We start from the raw sequence: 22,402 nt of genomic DNA, 5'->3' as shown, positions 1-22,402 counted from the left end.
AAGAAGACCAATAACTGGAAGAAAAAGAACTAGTTCAAAATGCGAGAGAATGATTGGAAATGGAAAGCCAGGAAGAAGAAAGGGTAAGGACAAGAGCACAAAGAGAGATAAGGACAAAGAGAGGAACGAAAATCACCTACAAACAATAAAATGGAAGAAGAAATTATGTTGTTATCCATTAACATGGATTGGATTCTCCAGTTAAAAGAAAACAAATTTTGACAAAACTCCAAAAACAGAATATGGACATCATCTGTTTGTAAAAAGTTCATATTAAAAAACAATATCTTTGGTCATATCTTAGAATTGCCTAAATTAGACCCTGCCCTGTCACACAAAAAGAAAAAGTGGTGGGATTCAAATTTTTTTACTACCGAATCTGTGGGTGTGGCTTGGTGGGAATGACATGGCAAGGTTACTGCAAAATCCTATTCCCTCCCACCCCACTAACTTGCTTTCCAGGGCAACAAAAGAAGACCCAGCCAATCAGCTGGGACTCAGGAGGCAGAGAGTAGATGGGGCAGGGCAGTTCTCTATTTGCCGGTTCTCCAAACTACTAAAAATTTCTCCAGAACTGGTCAGAACCTGCTGAATACCACCTCTGGAAAAGGAGTATAGCAGTATATATCAAGGAATGGTTGGGACCAAAGCAGATTTTTGCAGATGAAGAAGGAAGAATATTAATGGTAGAAATAGCACCAAACCGAAAAAAATGTTGTTGATAGTAATATATGCACCAAATACAGACCAGACTGAATTTTATCTTAAGTTACATTGGAAAATAATAGAAATGGAACAGGAGAATGTATGTATAATAGGGGACTTCAATGCAATGGTAGATACAGAAAAACATTATACAAGCAGCAAAAAAACTAAGAAGAGAAAAACACTACTAATTGCATTCCATAAAATGGCACAATAATTAAATTTAAAAGACATATGGAGAGACCTAAACATGCAAGAGAAACATATACTTTTCTCGAATCCACATAGCTCCTGGTCAAGGATAGATATCGTATGGATGGATCCCAAAATAGGAAAAGATATAGAGGAAATAGAAATAATTTTGAATACTTGGGCAGACCATAACCTATTAAAACTGATGTCAGGCTACAGAACTTTTTCCCATTCAATTAACAAGAATGAACTTCTGAAAACCAAACATATCAAAAGGAATCCTTTATTGAGATGAGACAATTCATGTAGGAGTTCAAAGCAGCGTCTAAGGGCTCTCAGGCATACAAGGATAGATAAGGGAGTTTAGAACCCCTCCCCTTATCTTGATGTGTGCTAGTGAAACAAAAACCAGTATGTTAATTCCCCCCACCCTTTTTGTAAGGAGCATCTTTTCAGGTTTCCCAGGGCATATCTAATTTCCCCCCACCTCCTTTCAGAATGAACTTTTCCAGAGGTTCCCAGGACACATCTCACTGTGGAATTTTTATGGTCTTCTCATCTCTTGGCTGTGCCTCTCAGATGTGATAGGTTCCAGCCATCTGGGTTTACACTGTATCATGTGTAGGTTATATAAATTTGATATAAGATTAAATATATTCAGGTTACATCAAGAAAGGATTTCTTTATCAGTCTCCCCCCCCCACTTTTCTTCTTTCATCGAAGAAATGACAGATACATGGATCTGACATCCTGCCCTCCTTAAAAAGAGATAGGAAAAAACATTACATTTGCAATTGGAAAAAACCTGGAAAAAACATTACATTTGCAATTCAGGATGGTTTATCAGGGTATTTTAGGTGGAACTTTTGTAGTAATGTGGGTGCTTTTATGTGTCATTTGGCTATCCACTCATTTTCTGAGGAAGGTGTTTCCAAGCTACTAAATATTGTGTGGATCCATGGTGAGTGCTTGAATCAAGGATATCTTTAATTTCAAAATGTTGTTCCCCATGTATCATGATGGGGGTTGGAGGTGTGGGAAGTGGGGGTCTGAGGTTTGAAGTGATCTCTGGTTTGAGCAAGCTACAGTGAAATACTGAATGAATCTGCCTAAGTGTTTTGGGAAGTCGAAGCTCTACTGTCATGGGGTTAATAATTCTGGAGATGGGGAATGGGCCAATGAATTTTGGCCCAAGTTTCTTAGAGGGTTGTAATGATTTTAGTAATTTTGTGGACAAATATACACGGTCAAATATACAAATATACACAATCTTGAAAGGTTTAAGATTGCAGTGTTTTTTGTCTGCTTGAGCTTTAAAAACTGCTCTAGCTTCTGTAAAGATAATCTTACCACTGGCCACATGGATTGTAAGTTATCCATCCACTCCTTAAGGGAGGGGATTTCAGGATCTTTGGTGGGTAGTTCCGGCATGGGGTTGCATTCTTGGCCCGTGACTACCTGGAATGGGGTGAACCCCATACTGCTATGGACTGAGTTTATTGTATGCTACCTCTGCAAAAGGAAGAAGGTCAGCCCAATTGTCCTCTTGGTAATTAATAAAGCATCTTAAATATTGTTCTAACATGCTGTTAACTCTATCAATCCCTCCATCTGGGGGCGACTTGATGATGACAACCCCTGGGTGGAGCCTAATAGGTTTAAAAATGCCCACCAAAATTTGGATGTGAATTGTACACCCCTATCTGAGATAATCCATTGGGGAACTCCATGAAGGCGATAAATGTGTATTAGAAACATCTTTGCCAAGGTCTTGGCAGTTGGGATCTTTTGGCATGGAATAAAGTGAACCTGTTTGGAAAAAAGATCAGTTACAACCCAAATGACAGTATTTCCAGCACTTTCGGGAAGCTCCACTATAAAGTTCATAGAAATATGTTTCCAGGGTGCAGAAGGGCCTGCTACTGTTTGTAAAAGTCCAGGATATTTTCCTTGTCATCTCTGCAGCAGCACAATTGGGGCAGCTCGTAACATAGTTTTCAATGTCCTTTTTGAGGGATGGCCACCAAAATTGACTTTTGATGAGGTGCAGGGTTTTTACAAACCCAAAGTGTTCTGCTATTTTGGAGTCATGGCAGCGTTTCATGAGGTCCATTCTCTGGTTTGCAGGGACATAAAGCTTGTTTTCTACCCAAGCCAGTCCATCTTTGAGTAAACAAATGTTTTTGTTAGCCTGGAGACAGTCGGCCTTAAGTAGTGCCTCCTTAACTATTGACTTCGTTGTGTCTTCAGTCAGTGATGATTTTTTTTCTCTTGTGCCCGGGTGATTACTTTGGCTGTTAGTTGGGTCAGTTGGATCATTGGTTTTTATAACCTCAATCTTTTTGCTGTTTTATTGGGGTTTTCTTGACAGTGCATCTGTTAAGAAGTTCTTTCTCCCAGGAAAACATTTGAGAGTGAAATTAAACCGTTTTAAGTATTGAGCACACCTTGCTTGTTTTTCGGAGAGTTTCCGTGGATTTCTCAGGCCTTCCAGATTTTTGTGATCAGTCCATACTTCAAAGGGGATTTGGTTTCCTTCCAGGAAATGACTCCATGTGAGCATTGCCCACCACACAGCATATGCCTCTTTCTCAGTTTCTTGGATGTATAAGCGCATGGTTGTAGTTGACCACTTCCATTCTTTTGGAGGAGGACTGCTCCAACTGCAACATCACTAGCATCTGCTTGGAAGACAAAAGGTTGTTCAGGATCTGGGTGCTTAGGGGCCGGTTCTGCTGAGAATAGACGTTTGAGTTTCTCGAATGCCACTTGGCATTCCATTGTCCAGATAAGGGGCTGCCTTGGTTTGGGTTTCTCCCCGCCCTTTGTTTTTAGCAAGTTCACGATAGGGAGGGCGATGTTTGCAAAAGCTGGAATGAATTGGCAATAAAAGTTTGCAAACCCTAGGAAGCTTTGCAGTTGTCCACGGGTGTGAGGTGAGCCCCAGTCCATAACAGCTTTTACTTTCTGTGGGTCCATCTCTATTCCCTCATGGGATATTCTATACCCCAAGTAGTCATTTTTTTCTTGGTGGAATTTGCATTTAGAGAGTTTTGCATATAGTTTAGCATTTAAGAGTTTTGCGAGGACTGCATGGAGTAGCTTGATGTGTTCTTCCGTAGCTTCCGTGTAGATTAAAATATCACCAAGATACGCTAAAACTACTTTATATAAAAATTCATGAAGGGTTTCATTGATCAATTGCATAAACACAGCAGGTGCTCCTTGCAGTCCAAAAGGGAGCACTTTAAATTGGAAGCATCCCAATGGGTATTAAATGCTGTCTTCCATTCATCCCCTTCCTTTATTCTGATGTGGTAATATGCCTCTTGTAGGTCTAACTTTGAAAAATAAAATTCCTTTCGAGAGGCGGGCTAACATGTCCTTCATGAGGGGGAGTGGGTACTATACTAATTGCGTTCAATTTTTGGTAATTCACAAACAGACGAATGGAGCCATCTTTCTTTTCATGGAATCATACTGGGGAAGCTATTTTTGGTCGGGTGGGTTCGATGAAGCTCCTTTTAAAAGTTTTATCAATAAAGGCTCTAAGTTCTTTCAGTTCTCTGGGAGACATGCGTACATTTGTGGTTTGGGGAGTTTAGGCCCTGGTAGGATTTTGATAGCACAGTCTGTGGCAAGACAGGGTGCAAGATCATCACAAGCTTCCTCACTAAATGCTTGGGCCAGGTCCTGGAACTCATTAGGGATATTAATGGGTTCAGCTGACTGTACGATCATGGCTGATTCTCTGTTCTCTGACCCTTTCTTTATCCTTTCCTCTGAGCTTTTGCAAATGCTACATCTCTCTGGAATTGTACAGTTCCTTTCCCCCAATTTATTTTTGGATTCCATTTCCGCAGTCATGTGAGACCTAGAACCAGTGGCTCTTCCATTCCTGGGGCTACAATGAATGTGAGCATCTCACTATGGTTCCCTAGTCTTATTTTCAATGGTTCTGTGGTAAACCTGGCTGGCTCCCCCCCCCCCCACTATAGTTCCATCTAATTGGCAGAAAGTGATGGGATTTTCCATTTCTTTCAGTTGGATTCCAAATTTCTCTGCAAGGGAGGGATTTATTAAGCACTGGGTGCATTCCAAATCCAGCAACGCTGCAACTTCCTCCCCTTCCCTTGGCTGGGGATAAACAGTCTCAGGGGTAGGGTGATTGGTTCAATTGGATTGCTTACCAGCGGGTCGTCTTCCGGATTGCTTTCGGACTGGCTCAGGTCCCCTCGGAGCATTTGGGATTCTTCCTCAGAGTTGGGGGGGATCAGAATCCCACAGCTACTCAGCCCCTCAGGCCAGTCTCCTTTCCTCGGGGGCTGGATGTTCCAGGTTTCCTGATGGGTGGTCTAGCTTTCTGGCAGGGGTCTTCGAATGGCATTCTGCTGTGCAGTGTCCCTACTTTCCACACTTAAAGCAACCAGATGTTCTTGGACTCATGGTGGATTGGGGTTTGAAGACTTCCTGTTTCCCCTGGGGTGGGGACCTTTTCCAAAACTTGCCGGTGTGGTACCAGTTTCGAGTCATGTCTATCTCCACCTCCTCTGCCATCATGTATCATTCGTGCAGGAGGTTTGCGGCCTCACGGGCCAGGCAGGCAGTGTATTTAGTCCATCTTTGAATCAACAGATTAGGATATCCTCTGGCCAGTCTACCTGGCCAGCCAGGTCACGAAATTCCTCGGTGTATTCCGCTACCAGGCGACAGCCTTGTTTTATGACTCTAATGCGGTTTCAGGCTTTTCTATAGGCGAGGTTGTCCTTGAAGAGGTGGTGTAAGGCTGTCATGAAGCGATCAAGGTTCCTTAATTCTGGGGCATTGATGTTGTGGAGCATCTCCATCCACCTGACTGCTGCCCCTTCAAGGCCCAGGGTGATGACTCGTACTCGGGACCCTTGAGTTGGGAAATTCTGCCCTTATTCTTGCATGTATGTGAGCAATTGCACCAGGAAAAATCCCAGTTTTGGGGCGTCTCCATCAAATTTTATCCCCAAGGGCGGGATCTTCCTCTGTGGTTGTATGTCTCTGGGTTGGCCAGGGTTAATCCCCTGATCCGGGGCGTTTAAGGGTCGGGTACCTGGTATGGCTGCTGGTTCTTTGGCTTGTCCCTCTGCCCAATCAATCTCCACTGGATCCGGGGTGGCAGCTCAGGTTCTCTCATTTTCTGGTTCCCTCGCTCTCCTCTGTTGTCGTCCTGGTGCATCCCTCACCTCGAGGTTCTCCAGGGCTTCCCTCATGAGGGGATTTATGTACCATCTCATTTGGCCGTCGGCCAGTGGCTCCTCGCCCCATTCTTCCTGAGCCGATAGAGCCTTCAGCTCCAATTTCCACCCGGGTTTACAATTACCCCAGGTGAGGGTTACTTCTCTGGTTCTTCTGTCCCAGCTGTCTACACCTATAGACCACTGTGGCTTGGTGGAGGTTTCCAGGGAGCTTCGGTGTCTTCGATGGGGTGCACCAAGTCAGTATCTGACTGAGTAAGTGTTGACGTTTCTCCCCAGCATTCAGCTGCCCCTTGCTCCTTGCTGCATTCAGGCATTTTTCTTCTTTTGCAGGGTTCCCTCGGTAGAGTGAAAGGTTTTCTTTCTTTTTTTTTCTTTTAAAAAAAGATTTCTCTCCGGGCTGACTTCTATTGCAGACGCTGCTTTATATCAGGCTACAGTACTTTTTCCCATTCAATTAACAAGAATGAACTTCTGAAAACCAAATGCATTAAGAGGAATCCTTTACTGAGATGGGACAATTCATGTAGGAGTTCAAAGCAGCATCTAAGGTCTCTCAGGAATATGGGGATAGATAAGGGAGTTTAGAACCCCTCCCCTTATCTCAATGTGTATTTAGTGAAACAAAAGCCAGTATGTTAATTCCACCCCACCCTTTTGTAAGGAACGATCTTTTCACAGTTTCCCAGAGCATATCTAATTTCCCCCCACCCCCTTTCAGAACCAATTTTTCCAGAGGTTCCCAGGACACATCTCACTGTGGAATTTTTATGGTCTTCTCATCTTCTGGCTGTGCCTCTCAGATGTGATAGGTTCCGGCCATCTGGGTTTCCTCCCTCCATTGTATCATGTGTAGGTTATACAAATTCGATATAAGATTAAATATATTCAGGTTACATCCAGAAATGATTTCTTTTTCAGTCTCCCCCCCATTTCTTCTTCCACAGAAGAAATGACAGATACATGGATCTAACAACTGAAATGGAAAGGAAGAAAAAGGAAAGGGAGGTGGACTTTAAATCAGAGAATCTTGAAAGATAAAAATTACATGCAAATGTTAGAAAAAGAAGTTAAATTATTTTTTAAAGACAACACAAACAAACAAAAAATGTTACAAAACTTATGGGACACAACCAAAGCCTATATTTGTGGTTTAATAATAGCATACAGAGCGAGAAGGAATAAAGATAAGAAGAAACATCAAATGGAATTACAGGAACAACTTAAAAGAGTTGGAATTTAGAATGCAAAAAGATCCCCCAAATGAGGAAATCAAAGGAGAGAGGGATATGGTTAAACCTAAAATAAATTTAACTTTACCAGAAGAAATGGTGCAAAACCTTAGAACGATGAAACAAAATTATTTTGAGCACACAAACAAACCAGAGAGGTGGCTGGTGTATAAGTTAAAATGAGAAAAAAGAGAGAAAGAGAAAAAAATAATACAAAAGTTACAGAATGAAAATAGGATTTCACATCATTTGACTGAAGAAAAGAAAAGCATTGCCCAAATTTTGTTCACGTTATAGAGCCAGGACGATATACCGGAATAAAAGATTAAGCAATATTTAAATGAGAGAGGTGAAGCTACAATTCCAGACCTCATAAGGGAAATGCTAAATGCCAAAATTACAATGATGGAGATGAAAGAGGCAGTTAAGAAACAAAAAAGCAATAACATATTGAGACCAGATGGAATTTTAGCAGAGTCAACAAAAGAAATTCAAGAAGCACTGGAGAAGTTAATGTTGGATTTATATAATGAAGCAATAGAACAGGCAAAACTACCAAATTCTTGGACTGAGGCATACATTACCCTATTTTAAAAGAGAATGCAGATGATCAGCAAATCAAAAACTACAGACCAATCTCATTATTAAATGCTGATTTGTCACAATAATCACAGAGAGAGTCAAAAAAATTTTAAATGAATATATACATCCTGATCAAAATGGATTTGTACCAAAAAGATACTTAAGGAATAACACAAAAATGAAAATGGACGTGCTGGAATACTATGAGACACATCCAGATAAACAAATGGCGCTGATATTTATACATGCGCAAAAAGTGTTTGACAATTTGAATTGAAAATTCTTTATTAACCAACTACACATGACGAATTTTGCAGAAAAAATTATAGGGATGATTAAAGCAATTTATACCACACAAACGGCAAGAATAATTTTAAACAATGAAATGACAGGAAAATTTAATATACTCAAAGGAGTAAGACAGGGATGCCCACTATCTCCATTTTTATTTATCCTATCAGAAGTTTTATTAACACAAATTAGGCAAAACCAGGAAATAAAAGGACTGAGAATCAAAAAGGAAGAGTACAAAACACAAGCTTTTGCAGATGACATGATGTTTATTATAGAAACAGGTAACATGGCTGGACACCTGCATAACTGGATAGAAGCATTCCTGTCAAACAGACAACAAATGGTCAAAATTGGGAGCGTCCTATCAAATTCTGTACCTGTCAACAGTGGGGTCCCCCAAGGCAGTGTTCTAGGACCAATTCTCTTCATACTGTGACCTCTGTGATCATATTAAGGTCAACTGTGTTCTCTTCACTGATGATGTAAAGCTATTCAACACCACAGACAATACTGCTGCCCTTCAAAAAGACCTCGACTATGTATCAGAGTGGTCAAACAAATGGCAACTTCAAATCTCAACAAATAAATGCTCTGTCTTACATATTGACAAAAAAATCAGAAAATAAAATACAGGCTGAATAGTCAAAACCTTGTTGATGATCCAAACTCTGTCAAGGATCTTGGAGTACTCATCTCTAAAGATCTAAGTGTTAGAGCCCACTGTAACTACATAACCAAAAAGGCATTAAGAGTTGTTAGCCTAATCTTACATAGCCTTTTCTCTGGTAATATTACACTAATAACTAGAGCATACAAAACATTTGCTAGACCAATATTTGAATACAGCTCATCAGTCTGGAACCTACATTATGTATCTGATATTAACACAGTTGAGAAAGTCCAGAAATATTTCACAAGAAGAATTCTCCACTCCTCTACTCGTCGCAGAATATCTTATGCCACCAGACTTGAAATTCTAGACCTAGAAAACCTAGAACTACGCCACCTTCGGTCCGATCTAAGTATAGTATATAAAATCACACATTGCAATGTCCTACCTGTCAATGAATACTTCAGCTTCAACCATAACAATACAAGAGCAAACAATAGATACAAACTCAAGGTTAATCGCACCAAACTTGATTGCAGGAAATACGACTTCAGCAACACAGTGATCAATGTCTGGAATACTCTACCTGACTCTGTGGTTTCTTCCCTGAACTGCAAAAACTTTAACCTTAGACTTTCTACTATTGACCTCACCCCTTTCCTAAGAGGTCTGTAAGGGGGCGTGCATAAGTGCACCAACATGCCTACCATCCCTGTCCTATTGTTTCTTTTATTTTTCTTATATGTAGCCATGTATTCATAACTATGTTTTTACCTATATCTATTATCTTGTAAGCAATTGACAAACCAAATAAAATAAATAAAATAAATAAAAACATACTATTACAAGAAATAGAGAAATTAGGCAAAGTTGCTGAACTGAAAATGAACAAAGATAAAATGAAGATATTACCTAAAAATCTTACTGTGAGACAGAAGGAGGAATTAGAAGAGAAATTGGGGATTCAGATGGCTAAAAAAGTGAAATATCTTGGAGTATGGCTGATGTCAATGTGTTCGTCCATAAAAGGAGACAACTATGACAAGCTATTACAACAAATACAAAAAGATTTGGACAATTGGAAGAAACTACAGCTGTCACTTTCAGAAAGAATAGCCACCATTAAAATGAACATACTGCCTGTTTCTCTTCCAAACAATTCCAATAAAATTAGAATTTTTTTTGAAGAACTAAATAAAACAATAATGAAATTAATTTGGTTATGGAAGAAATCCTGAATAAAATTGAAACTTTTGTAAGACAGTAGAAGAAAAAAGGTCTCCTGGATTGGAAACTTTATTATCAGGCAGCAGCCATGATGTGGTTTAAGGATTGGGTAAATTTAAATAATAAAAAAGTGTTAACAATAGAGGGACATGATTTGCAGATTGGATGGCACACATTCATTTGGGAGGGGAAAAATTGCATTCATACTTTCAGAGACACCAAATTAGGGACACCTTGCTAGATGTTTGGGAGAAAATCAAGATAAATCATTATCATTGAAATCATTGAAAATTCCATCATGGTTATCAACTATGGAGGCAATGGTATATTCTAATGTCTTAGACTTAAATAAAATAGTTAGATATAAAGAATTATTAGATGAGCAAGGAGAACTAAAATCAAACCAAGAATTGAAGGTACAAGGAATAGAGATAGATTGGTGGCCATATCTACAAATCCAAAAAAGGTATAAGAACGATATAGAGCAATACGGGATATACAAAGATCAACAGGAATTAGATAGGGAACAGGGAACAGAGGAAAAAATGATTACTAAAATGTATAACTATCTCTTAAGATTTCAAATGGAAGAAGAAAGAGTAAAGGAAACCATGATAATCTGGGCAAAAAAATTCAGATATAGCATTAATTTGGAAGATTCGGAAAAATTATGGAAAATAAACTACAAATTAACAATATTAGCAGCCTATAAAGAAAACTTGTATAAAATGTTCTATCGCTGGCACTTACCTCTGGCAAGATTGGCTAAAATGTTCCCCAATATCATGAACAGGGAACTTTTTTCCATATGTGGTGGACCTACCCTAAAGCTAAGAAATATTGGCTCAAAATCAAAAGAAATTACAAAACATAAAATTGAATTGAAACCAGATATATTTTTATTGAATATATTAAGATATAAAATCAGCAAAAAATTCTAATATATCATACTCCATATAATAACTGTGGCAAGGATTGCCTTTGCCCAGAACTGGAAATATGATAATAATCCTTCTGACACCATGATAATAAAAAAGGTTTTAGAGTGTGCAGAGATGGATAGGTTATCAATGGAATTGAAAGAGAGGAAACAGTACTATGCAATCTGGAACCTATGGTATAACTGGTTAGAAGGTAAATGGAAAGTAGACAGATGGAAGAAAGGTAGGAGCTATGGTAAGATATAATGAGGTAAATAATTACATTAATAACTATGTGAATGTATATATGATTATATTAAACTGAATGTAGGAATAACTGTAATTATACTTAGTAATAACCTACACATTTAGAAATATGTCAATGTGAGTGAACACCGTTACAAAGACACTGTAATAAGTGGAAATGTATTTTTAATTGTGAAAATATGTTCAATAAAGAGTATTATTAAAAAAGAAAAAAAGAAAATTTCTCCTTATTTCCAGGTTGAATCTCTCCTTGTTCAATTTCCATCCATTATTCTTTATCTGCCTTCAGATGCTTTGGTAAATAACTTGACCCCTAATACTTGATGTATTAGAGGTTAAGAAAAATAGAGGACTCGATCACTTTACAACAACTTACAATAATAAATTTTGTCAGCAACTGTCCATTAAAGATTACAAATCATATGTATGTTTAACCTTGATCAAATAAACTAACTTCATATTTCTTCCTTTTCTTTAAAAACAATATTGAACTTTTAAAACAATCTTTGAAATTGATTTCATTTAATTTTTTTGCTTGTCCTTCACACAAAATTATTTACAAGTCCCCCTTTAAAAACCAGTATAGGAAAATTATCCAATTCACTCTCTTGATTTATTATTTTTATAACCCTTTTAATTAAGGCAGCAGCCACTTCCTTTTGTATGTCCAATAAATAATACCATTTTCTATGTCATTCTTGTAGCTTATCATTTGTAAATCTACTTTCAAATTTGTCCTAATTTGTCAAGTAAAATTTGTTCCTTTTCCATAACACAATCTATGTTTAAACACAGTTGATCTTAAAATTAACTTCTGAGTCTACTGTTCAGAAATATACTTCAGTACTTTTAATGTTAAATTATTTTGCCTCATTCTGAAATGGTGTTTGAGTGTCTTTCTCCATTAATTATAATCTTACTTCCCTCTAGTTTCCTCTAGTGTTCAATTTTAAAGTCTTATATTATTCCCTTTTTTAAAATAAAATTCAAAACCAAAACATTTCCTCATATGAAAGATTTTCTGTAATTAATTCCAAAATTTTATTTCAAATTGATCTGGACTTTTAATGCATTAGTGACTTTTGAAAAATCAAAGATTTAATCACTTTTAAAATATTTATTTAAAAAATGTCCTTAAACTTGTATTTACAACTTATTTTACTAAGGATTGAAGGAAATTCACCTATAAAACTCTGTCTATCCATAAGTTCCTAATAGCTAAAAAGCAGCTAAGGAGCAATTTTTGAATTTGATTAAAAAAGGAAGTATGAAAACCTAATGTTCTTTTAAAAACTATAAGCATATTATGAGCAAAATTCTCTCATCTCCCAGAACTCTAAACTCACAAAGACTGCTGTTGTACACTCTCCCTGTGTAGAACAGTTGTGGATGATCTCAAGTGCTCTCCTTTTCCAAAGAGGAGTTACTGAAGAGCCAGACTATTTATTATCCATCTCTTTATTCTGCTAAGGTTGCTCACTGTTTTTAACCAAGATGTCTTTAGTCTGGCATTTCCTCTCCAGGAATCAAATAGGATATGACTTTTGACCTCCTGCTGACTTCCCCATTGTCTTTGCTTGTGGGATGTTGGCAGAGAACATCACAAATTGTTATTATATGATGATGGAATATTGTCCTGCCCATAAATACAAGATTGGGTCTTACCTACAACACCTTGTTTGGTGTCATTGTAAGTTTGAACATCTCTCAATGAGTGATCATAAAAAAGAACCACCTATAATAACTAATTTAATTAAATACAGGAGACCTGGAATGCCGTTTTTCTATAGTCCCATAGGTGCTTTTTCAAAAGGCAACTGGACTTTTTGGTTTTTCTTCAAAGATGTTTTGTTTCTCATCCAAGAAGCTTCTTCAACTCTGAAGAAAAAAGCACCTTTGGGATAACCATGACCTGGATGACTAAGAATCTTCATAGACATTATTCTATAGGGTTATCTAGGAGAACAGTTCACTAAGTCCAATTTAATACACAGATCCATTTATATCCTAAGTGAGTCATGTATTTTAGTATTGAATTCATTCAATGTATGTTTAAAAAGTAACTTGTGAAAAGAATGAAAATCTGCAAGTTTTTTTATTGATACAATTTGTCACATAAACTTTGCTAAAATACATTTTACATTTACATTAGAAGACTATTTGTAAGACTGTCATCTATGGAGGACTTAGTGAAGCAGGTCATTCTGATAAATTTATATCTTTCTTTCAACTAGTAAATAAGTTAGTTCTACCAATTGGGTTGTGTGTTTTTATGTTTAAACCCAGATGATGTTTTCATATTTTGCTTAAATCTTTTAAAATAGTATTTTTAATTTTTTAATTTAAAATGACATCTAACAATAAAATGTACAAAACAAGTGAGCATAATTCAGTCAGTTCAAACTAATCATAAGCTAAATAACACATGCTAATATAAGGTTAAAAATAAATAAATAAAAATACTGGAAAAAGCAAAAAATAAACATATTTTTCTATAACTCATTGAATAATAATACATTTTAAGCAAATTATTGAAGCTCAATGTTTAGAATTAAATTGAATTCTGAGCAAATCATTCAAAAGTTTCCAGAATCATTATTAAGTATCTGATTAGGAATAACTATTTCATTTTCACCCATGTTTTCCAAAAGATGTTTTATCGTACCATTTTTAAAATCTAATGCTTATAAGAGGCATATTCAAATTAAAATTTCTTACCATTAATGTCCAAGCATATTTTACCACCTTAAAAATTGAAAATATGTTAGTTTATATTCTAATGGGAGCCAAATCTTGCCAGGATTTCAATGGCATCAAATCATAATTCTCTTTTTGGGTCTAGTGCACATCCAATTCATTTTCATTCAATAAATTACTAAATTAATGAATAGTTCCAAAAGTATAATTTGAAAATATGAAATAAAGTCTGTATTATGATATGAAATCTGAAGCTTTAAAAAGAAAATCTTAAAGTTTGACCATTATATAAGAAATAAAGCATTAATATATTTTAATGCTTGAGTGAAATCAACATAACCAATTTTATCAGTGTATATACACATCTTATTAATTTTTAATTTGTTCTTTCTCATAGACTCATAAGTATTTTATTTTATCTCTGAATTATTAGAAAAATCACGGTCTATCATAAAGTTCCTTCAATGGACTATTTGCCATATCTATGTTCCATAATTATGGGCTACATATGGAATAAAGCTGGAATGCTGGAATTATTGCAATAGCACTTAGACTTATATAGTCCTTTACAGTGCTTTACAGCCCTCTCTAAAGTGAATTATAATGCCCTCAACAATCATTTTACCAACTCGGAAGGATGGAAGGTTCAGTCAACCTTGAGCCTGGTGAGAACAGGCAGTCAGCAGAAGTAGTCTGCAATGCTGATTCTAACCACTGCGCCACCGTGGCTCCTTATACTTGCTGCTTGATTCTGAAAAGTTCTTTTTGGCATATAAATATGGAAAGAGGCAATGTATATTTTTGATGTTTATCTTGTGTGATGTGGTGCTTGCTGTAATCTTAATATAGGTTTGACTGGGAGCATGCTAGGTACAATTTAAACTGGAAATCATCTACAATAATTTTCCAATAGCACTATCCCCATTTTTATATATATAGTTGAAATATTGACATTGACTTAATAAGAGATTTTTTTTCTTGGAATGATCGCTTCCAAATATTTAACAGAATTGGAAAAACAAAGTATACTTTCACTTCATTTACAAATCTTATCATCAATTAGAAAACTACTAGATTTCAAATTTATTGTATTTCTAGAATACTTACCATATTATTGTACCATTTCTACAATTACAAGTGAAGAATTTAAAAGGCCCAGAGATCTTTGTCATGTAACAATAAAATAAATAATGGGAATGTGCTGGATGTCATATAATTGCATAATTTCTCCCCTAATATATCTAAAATCAGTGTCTGTGGATAGCCAAATCTGGCTTTTGTAAGCCAGATCTGGAAAAACTATAAGTAGGACTCTGCAAACTTCAGAAAAAAATGTGGATCCAGCACATTCAAGCACCTTTTTGCTCCTTGTGAAAGCTGTCCAGCTTTTTTTTTTTTTTGGGGGGCAGGGATTCTGATCAAATAATTCCACTGATTTAAGGAATGAACTTGTTCAAGTAAATATGACTTTTGCAGTAGTGGTACCATTTTTATCAGGATCACACAGAAGCCTGAGAAAGCTGCTTTCATGAATAGCAGAGAAATAAGCAAATATTAGAAATGAATATCTAAAAAAGGATTATTAAAGAGAGTATTTATACCTCCAGGTCTTTGGGGGGTCTTTGGTGCTCTCCAAAGTGATCATTGAATTTGCATCCAGTAACAAGAGCTAATATTACATTTTCAGAATGAAAAAGGTTCAACTTCAAAATATGATGCATTCTAAATTATAATAATGGAATTATTAATTTAATGAATTTACTGAAATCTGTGACTTATTCACTAAGTATCATTTTGGGTTTTGCTCCATTGTTATGCAAACCAAATCAAAAGTAATGTAAATACTTCAACATATTTGTCTACTGTTAGCATTTAAATAAGATGACTTACTCCTTCATATGTCTCAGCTTGGTTGTTGCCATAGTACTATTGAGTGTTCTCAATCTCACAGGTCCCAATGGAGTCACTTCAGTGAAACTTCTAGTTCCTACAAATTAATGCACAATCTAATTCAGCTTGCTGTTGTCTGCATTCTGCAGATCTAAAAGCATTATGCTAGGACAAACAAAAAGTAAGCAGTAATTCATCTTTTAATTTGGAAATGCTGCATTAATTAACAGTAATTAGGTTATTAATATGGACTGGGCGGAATATGTGCCTACTTCTTAAAAAAGCTATCCATAGCCGAACCTCTAAGCATAATCTTTGAAAAATCTTTCAGGACCAGCTCCTTGCCAAAACTATGGTCACAAACCATGGTCATCCCCATTTTCAAAAAGGGAGACCCTAACCTAGTTGAAAATTACAGACCAATCTCTTTATGCTGCATCATCTGTAAAGTCATGGAATCAATTATTAACCAATCCATCATCTTCCACTTAGAGACAACCTACTCTCTAATAAACAATTTGGTTTCAGAAAAAAACCTATCCTGTAATCTGCAACTCTTACACTGCAAAAACATATGGACTACACAATTCGATCAGGGCAAAGCAATAGACGCAATCTACATAGACTTCTGTAAAGCCTTTGATTCAGTGGTACACGACAAACTACTCCTAAAACTAAAATCTTACGATATCTCTGGACACCTACATAACTGGATAGAAGCATTCCTATCAAACAGACAACAAATGGTCAAAACTGGGAGCGTCCTATTAAATTCTGTACCTGTCAATAGTAATGTCCCCCAAGGCAGTATTCTAGGACCAATTCTTTTCATACTCTACATAAATGATCTCTGTGATCATATTAAGAGCAACTGCGTTCTCTTTGCTGATGATGTAAAGCTATTCAACACCACAGACAATACTGCTACCCTTCAAAAAGATCTTGACTATGTATCAGAGTGGTCAAACAAATGGCAACTTCAACTCTCAACAAATAAATGCTCTGTCTTACATATTGACAAAAAATCAGAAAATAAAATACAGGCTGAATAGTCAAGATCTTGTTGATGATCTAAACTCTGTCAAGGATCTTGGAGTATTCATCTCAAATGACTTAAGTGCTAGAGCACACTGGAACTACATAGCCAAAAAGGCATTAAGAGTTGTTAACCTAATTTTACGTAGCTTTTTCTCTAATAATATTACATTAATAACTAGAGCATACAAAACATTTGCTAAACCAATACTTGAATACAGCTCATTAGTCTGGAACCCACATTACGTATCTGATATTAACACAGTTGAGAAAGTCCAGAAATATTTCATAAGAAGAGTTCTCCACTCCTCTGCTTGTTGCAAAATACCTTATGCCACCAGACTTAAAATTCTAGACCTAGAAAACCTAGAACTACGTCGCCTTCAGTCCAATCTTAGTATATTATATAAAATCATACATTGCAATGTCCTACCTGTCAATGAATACTTCAGCTTCAACCATAACAATACAAGAGCAAACAATAGATACAAACTCAAGGTTAATCGCACCAAACTTGATTGCAGGAAATACGACTTCAGCAACACAGTGATCAACTCTACCTGACTCTGTGGTTTCTTCCCCAAACCCCCAAAACTTTAACCTTAGACTGTCTACTATTGACCTCACTCCTTTCCTAAGAGGTCTGTAGGGGGTGTGCCTAAGCGCACCAAGGTGCCTACTGTCCCTGTCCTATTGTTTCTTTTATTTTTCTTATATGTATCCATGTATTCATAACTATGTTTTTACCTATGCCTATTACCTTGTAAGCAATTGACAAACCAAATAAATAAGTAAAATAAATATTAATATAATTTGGTTTAACAGGTCCATGAAACATAACATTTATTTTTTTATGAGACAGTACATCCCCAAACAATAGGGTTTTATAAAAGAGGCTTCTATGCATTTCTTACAAATGTATATGTACCTCATTTCCTTGAGCAGATATTTATGGAGTCAAGTTGTTTTGTCATTGTTATTAGCCTACTATTTATTCTTCCAATAAATAACACAGTCTTTCCCCTGAATATATTCTGATCATTCCAACAAAGAGTCTAGGAATCATGACATTTCCATGGTATGAAGGAAGTTCCAAATAAGATGTTTTTGTCAATTATTACCAAATAATAGTAATAGAGTTCATGCAATGTATACACAGTTTCGTCAGAGTGATCAGTGATATACTATTTGATATACTATTGAGCATCTTTCCTATATCCCATAAAATTTAATTTCTTTCACATTCCTGAAAGAATTTATTTCACTATCTACCTGATGTAATGTAACTCAGGATATAATTCCTATAATTACTCCCCTAATATTTAGGAAGTTTTTTTCATCTGTTACATTAAAAATTATATTTTGATGGCAACTTCTAGAGAAGCTGATGGAGCAAGCTGCATTCAAAGTCTTCATTTTTAACTTGTATCCCTGATTCTCAGTTTTATCCACCTACATAAAAGTAAAACTACCAATCCCATTTTCTTATCCTATTAATACTTGAAGGGTTTTTTTGGAAAGACTTCATGATCCTGAATAAAAGTTAGCAATTCAAAAGCTATTTTATTGATTTAAAGGGAGAATACAAATGTATTTATATAATTAGCACACATCTCTGTTTAAGTTGTACATATTAGAGGAAATAATGACATTTTCTTCTCCACTTCTCAAGTTTTCATCACAAATTGAATGCCAAAAATATTCCTTACTATTTTGAAATCGAGTCATTTACATTCACTAAAGATACATAATAAAAATTATGCCTACAGTATGTTTGGAAGTAGATTAACTTTTGAAATAATTTAAACAATAAACTTTAGTATGGATCTACCGGTTCCACAAGTTGTGAGAGAAGACAAAGCATTATCATTTAACCATTCTTTATAACTAAACTGCTTTACATTGCAACTTCAAGCATCTAATATTTCGTGAACATTCACATTGATTAATGTTAATAACTTGCTTTAACATGTTATCTAACAGCATCTGTGATCATTATTTAAATCCCACAGACATTAAATAAAATATTTCCTTTGAATAATTTCTTGAAATGATTTAACTCATTTCAGTTATTTATTACTGGAAAAATGTTTACATGAAAAGAAATCATAATTTTAAATCTAAATAAACAGAAATGAATGTTTAATACTAGAAAATATTTAATGCAATTTTGGTATCATAACAACATAGGACATTTGATTGTTGGTCTGGAGTTAACCTTGGAATATGCTAGTCTGGGTGCTGATTACTGGTGGAGAGGTGCTGGAGTCTTTTTGCTCTCTTTGAGCTGATTGATTGTCTCTTTTACATAGTTATAGATGTTGTAAATGTCTATGTGTCTATTGATGGCTGATTTGTCAGAGTGCCAGGCTTCTAGGAATTCCCTGGCATTTTTGGACTTGGCCTGGTCCAAGATCCAACATTTTCCTAATTGAAACTATGGTTAAATCTTTCTATATGTTGTGAAATTAAAAAAAAAAGGTCAGATCTTTTGATTGCCAGTTGGTGTTCATGGATGCATTCTGCCAGTCTTCTGCTTGTTTGTCCTACATAATGATTGTTGTAGTTCTCCAATTATATTATATGACTTGTTTTTTCTTCTGGGGTTGCTCGGTCTTTTGGTTTGCTTAGGATGTTTTGAAGAACTTTGGTTGGCTTGTGTGCTACACTGATTCCATGTGGTTGAAGTCATCTGTTGGTGGTTTCTGAGATATTCTTGATGTAAGGCAGTGTAATTATTTTTAGGGTTTGTGTTGATTGCGCTGTATTGAGTTGAGTGGTCAAGGACTTTTTGATAAAGTTGCATGGTTATCCATTTTGTTGGAATGTGTTTTATTGATGCTCCATTTCCTTTTTCTGCTATTCTGGGTTGCTGCAGTATGTTTGGACTTGTTTAAATAAGGTTCTCTTGTGGGAGGTTCGGTTGTTGTTTTGGTAGTGAAGCACTGGTTAGTATGGGTGGTTTTTCTATAGACTTATTTCTACTTTGCCATTGTGATCAGGATGTCCAAAAAGGGTAGTGAGTTTTTTTCCTTCTCTATTAAATTGGATTCCTTTAAAAATATTATTGATGATTCTGTGAGTGTTTTCTAGTTGCTCCATTTTATTATGGTGAAGATGTCATCTATATATCTGATTCATATTTTCAGTTGTATTTATGGAAGTGCTATGCCTTCTAGATCAGTGTGGTCACCAACCAGTAATCTGCAGATCACTGGGGTCTGCGAGAAAATTTTGGTGGTCCACAGTGCACCCGGATGGAGGAGCTGCTCCAGGATGACCAATGGGCCAGTCCTGTGACTAGAGCTCTGGAATATGGGATCGGCCAGGCAGATCTTGGTGGGGCTGGAAATCTCTGCCATAGAAGGTGGTATGTGCAACGTGCAAGTTTGCAGGTGGTGCAACGTAGTGCAGACCTTCCCAGCAGGAACGAGATAATAATGCTGTTGTGGCAAGGAGTGGTGGTGGCATAGGCGGGCTGAAGGTATTGGTGTTGGCAACCTGAGGCTCTTTCATTCCTCTGCTATGGCTCCCTGTCAGCTGAACCCACCAGTAGCTGACTCCGCCTCTCGCCCTGCCCTCCCAGTCACTCCTCGCCTGGCCTGAAAAGGTAAGGGCAGGGGATATTGACTCGCTCCATATTCCAGAGCGGGAGCAAAGGGTCCCTGTACTTGCTTCATCTCTTGCTGGGTCTTGGGGGTGCTACTTCCGGGCCTTGTTGATGCTGTGCACATCTTGGTCACTTGGCGAGATACATGGCTTCCTCTCCACCCCAAGACACTGGCCCAAACCCCTGATTTCTCTCTGTCGCTGCTTTTGGCACCTTCATGGCCTGCCCACTGCTATCACAGTGCCTTGTGCAACACATATAAATTTAGAGTGCTTCACAATGGGGGAGACGGCATCTCCACATCCTCCTGGAGCCCATTATGCTGCAGACCATTGGCAGCAGCCGGGTCAGGTGAGTGTCTCGGGGCAGAGAGCAGGTTGTGCTTCTTCCCAAGCAACTGAGTTGTGTCCAGCACCAACAAAGGCCAGAAGAAGGACCTGCAAGACCCAGAGAGTGCTAGAGAATCAGAATGAGAGAGAGAGAGAGACAGAGGCAGAGACAGAGAGATAGAGACAGAGAGATACAGAGATGAGAGAGACAGAGAGATGAGAGAGAGAAAGAAAGAGAGAGAGAGAGAGAGAGAGAAAGAGAGAGATAGAGTGAGAGGAGAGTGAGATACCTGTTTTCCATAGAAAACCAGGGAGCCACAAAACCTGGGAAGGCGTGGCTGAGGGGCGTCATATGACTGGATGGGAGTGACATTGAGTTGGCCATGCCCACTCAGGTTTTGTGGCTCCTGATGTTTTGTTTTCTGTGGGAAGTAGGTTCAAATGGCTCTTTGAGTGTTTAAAGTTGCAGAAACAGGTGGCCAAGCTACGTGCCTGAAGGACCCTATCCCATCACTGGGAGTCCAGGCACTTCAGTGAATGGTGTTCTGGATTTGTATTAGTGTTCCGCAGGATTTAAAATTATAAATTTAGGGGTCCCTGAGATCCAAAAGTTGGTGACCCTTGTTCTAGATATTGGATGACGACCTCCAATTGAAGTCTGAAAGCAGTGATCCCATAAGTGTCCCTTTAATTGGAAGTATGTAGTTAATCTTTATGAGATCCATAATCCTGGGTGTTTTGATCTTTGTGTACTCAATTAAGTCAGGTGTATTGTGAAGCAATGCAGTCATGGATTCTTTGGCTAATTCTGGATCTATAGATGTGAACAGGGCTGTGACATCAGTTGACAATGATTTCGTCCTCATCTGTAGTCACATCCCTGATTGTTTGAAGACACTGTGTTGTTGTTGCTATTGTTCATTGCAAAGTTGTGTCCGATCCATCGTGACCCCATGGACAATATTCCTCCAGGCCTTCCTGTCCTCTACCATCCCCCAGGGTCCATTTAAGCTCTGAAGATACTACAGTGGAGAGTTAATGGAGTGTTGGCTTCCTCTTGTGAGATGGCCAAAGTTTTTTATTTTTTTTGCAATGTTGTATGTAGGGGATTCTGGTAGAGATACAATTAGATGGAGAGGTATGCTAGGTTTCTGTATTTTGGAGCATTTGTAGAAGAGTGGGAAGATGGATCCACTGCTTCTCATCTGCTACTGTTTCTCTTTTGTAATTTGGCCTCTCTTAGTGAAATCACTAAGGGTTCTCTTGATCTGGTTGACTAGTTTTTGTATTCTATTGGTGTTCACAGAGTTTCTTTGTCCTCCAGTATTTCTTTTGCTTTTTGTAGGCATTGTGCTCTATTCATAATCACCGTGGTTCAGCCTTAGTCTGCAAATAGAATGGTCCTGTTTTAGGTTTCTGATGACTACGTTGCCTTCTGTTGTAAGTTAATTCTATTCCTGTCTTCTTCTAATCTCTGGAATGATACTTTGTCTAACGTTTTCTTGGACCTCTGTGGTGAGTTTGGTGGTTTTAAATGCCCCTTCTAAGGCTTCAAAAAAAGGTGATTTGTATCACCTTTATTAT

At 37.1% G+C, this 22,402-nt stretch overlaps 1 protein-coding gene across 4 annotated transcripts in view; it reads right to left on the bottom strand.

Annotated features, from left to right (window-relative positions):
* Positions 1 to 22,402, bottom strand: part of NEK11 (NIMA related kinase 11) — a 249,474-nt gene that overhangs the window by 30,197 nt on the left and 196,875 nt on the right. For 2 of the 4 annotated variants that reach the window (XM_087916701.1, XM_087916702.1), the window contains exon 16: positions 15,845 to 15,941. The exons of the other annotated variants lie outside the window; for them this stretch is intronic. In XM_087916701.1, coding sequence (XP_087772827.1) covers positions 15,845 to 15,941 — 97 coding nt within the window. The remainder of the gene's footprint in view (positions 1 to 15,844; positions 15,942 to 22,402) is intronic. 4 annotated transcript variants of the gene reach the window in all.

The sequence above is a fragment of the Pseudonaja textilis genome, chromosome Z, assembly GCF_049901715.1.
Source record: "Pseudonaja textilis isolate UNSWEBS1 chromosome Z, rPseTex1.2, whole genome shotgun sequence".
Classification (NCBI taxonomy): domain Eukaryota; kingdom Metazoa; phylum Chordata; class Lepidosauria; order Squamata; family Elapidae; genus Pseudonaja; species Pseudonaja textilis.
Note: the sequence above shows the minus strand (reverse complement) of the source record. Positions and strands in the feature narration are given on the sequence as shown.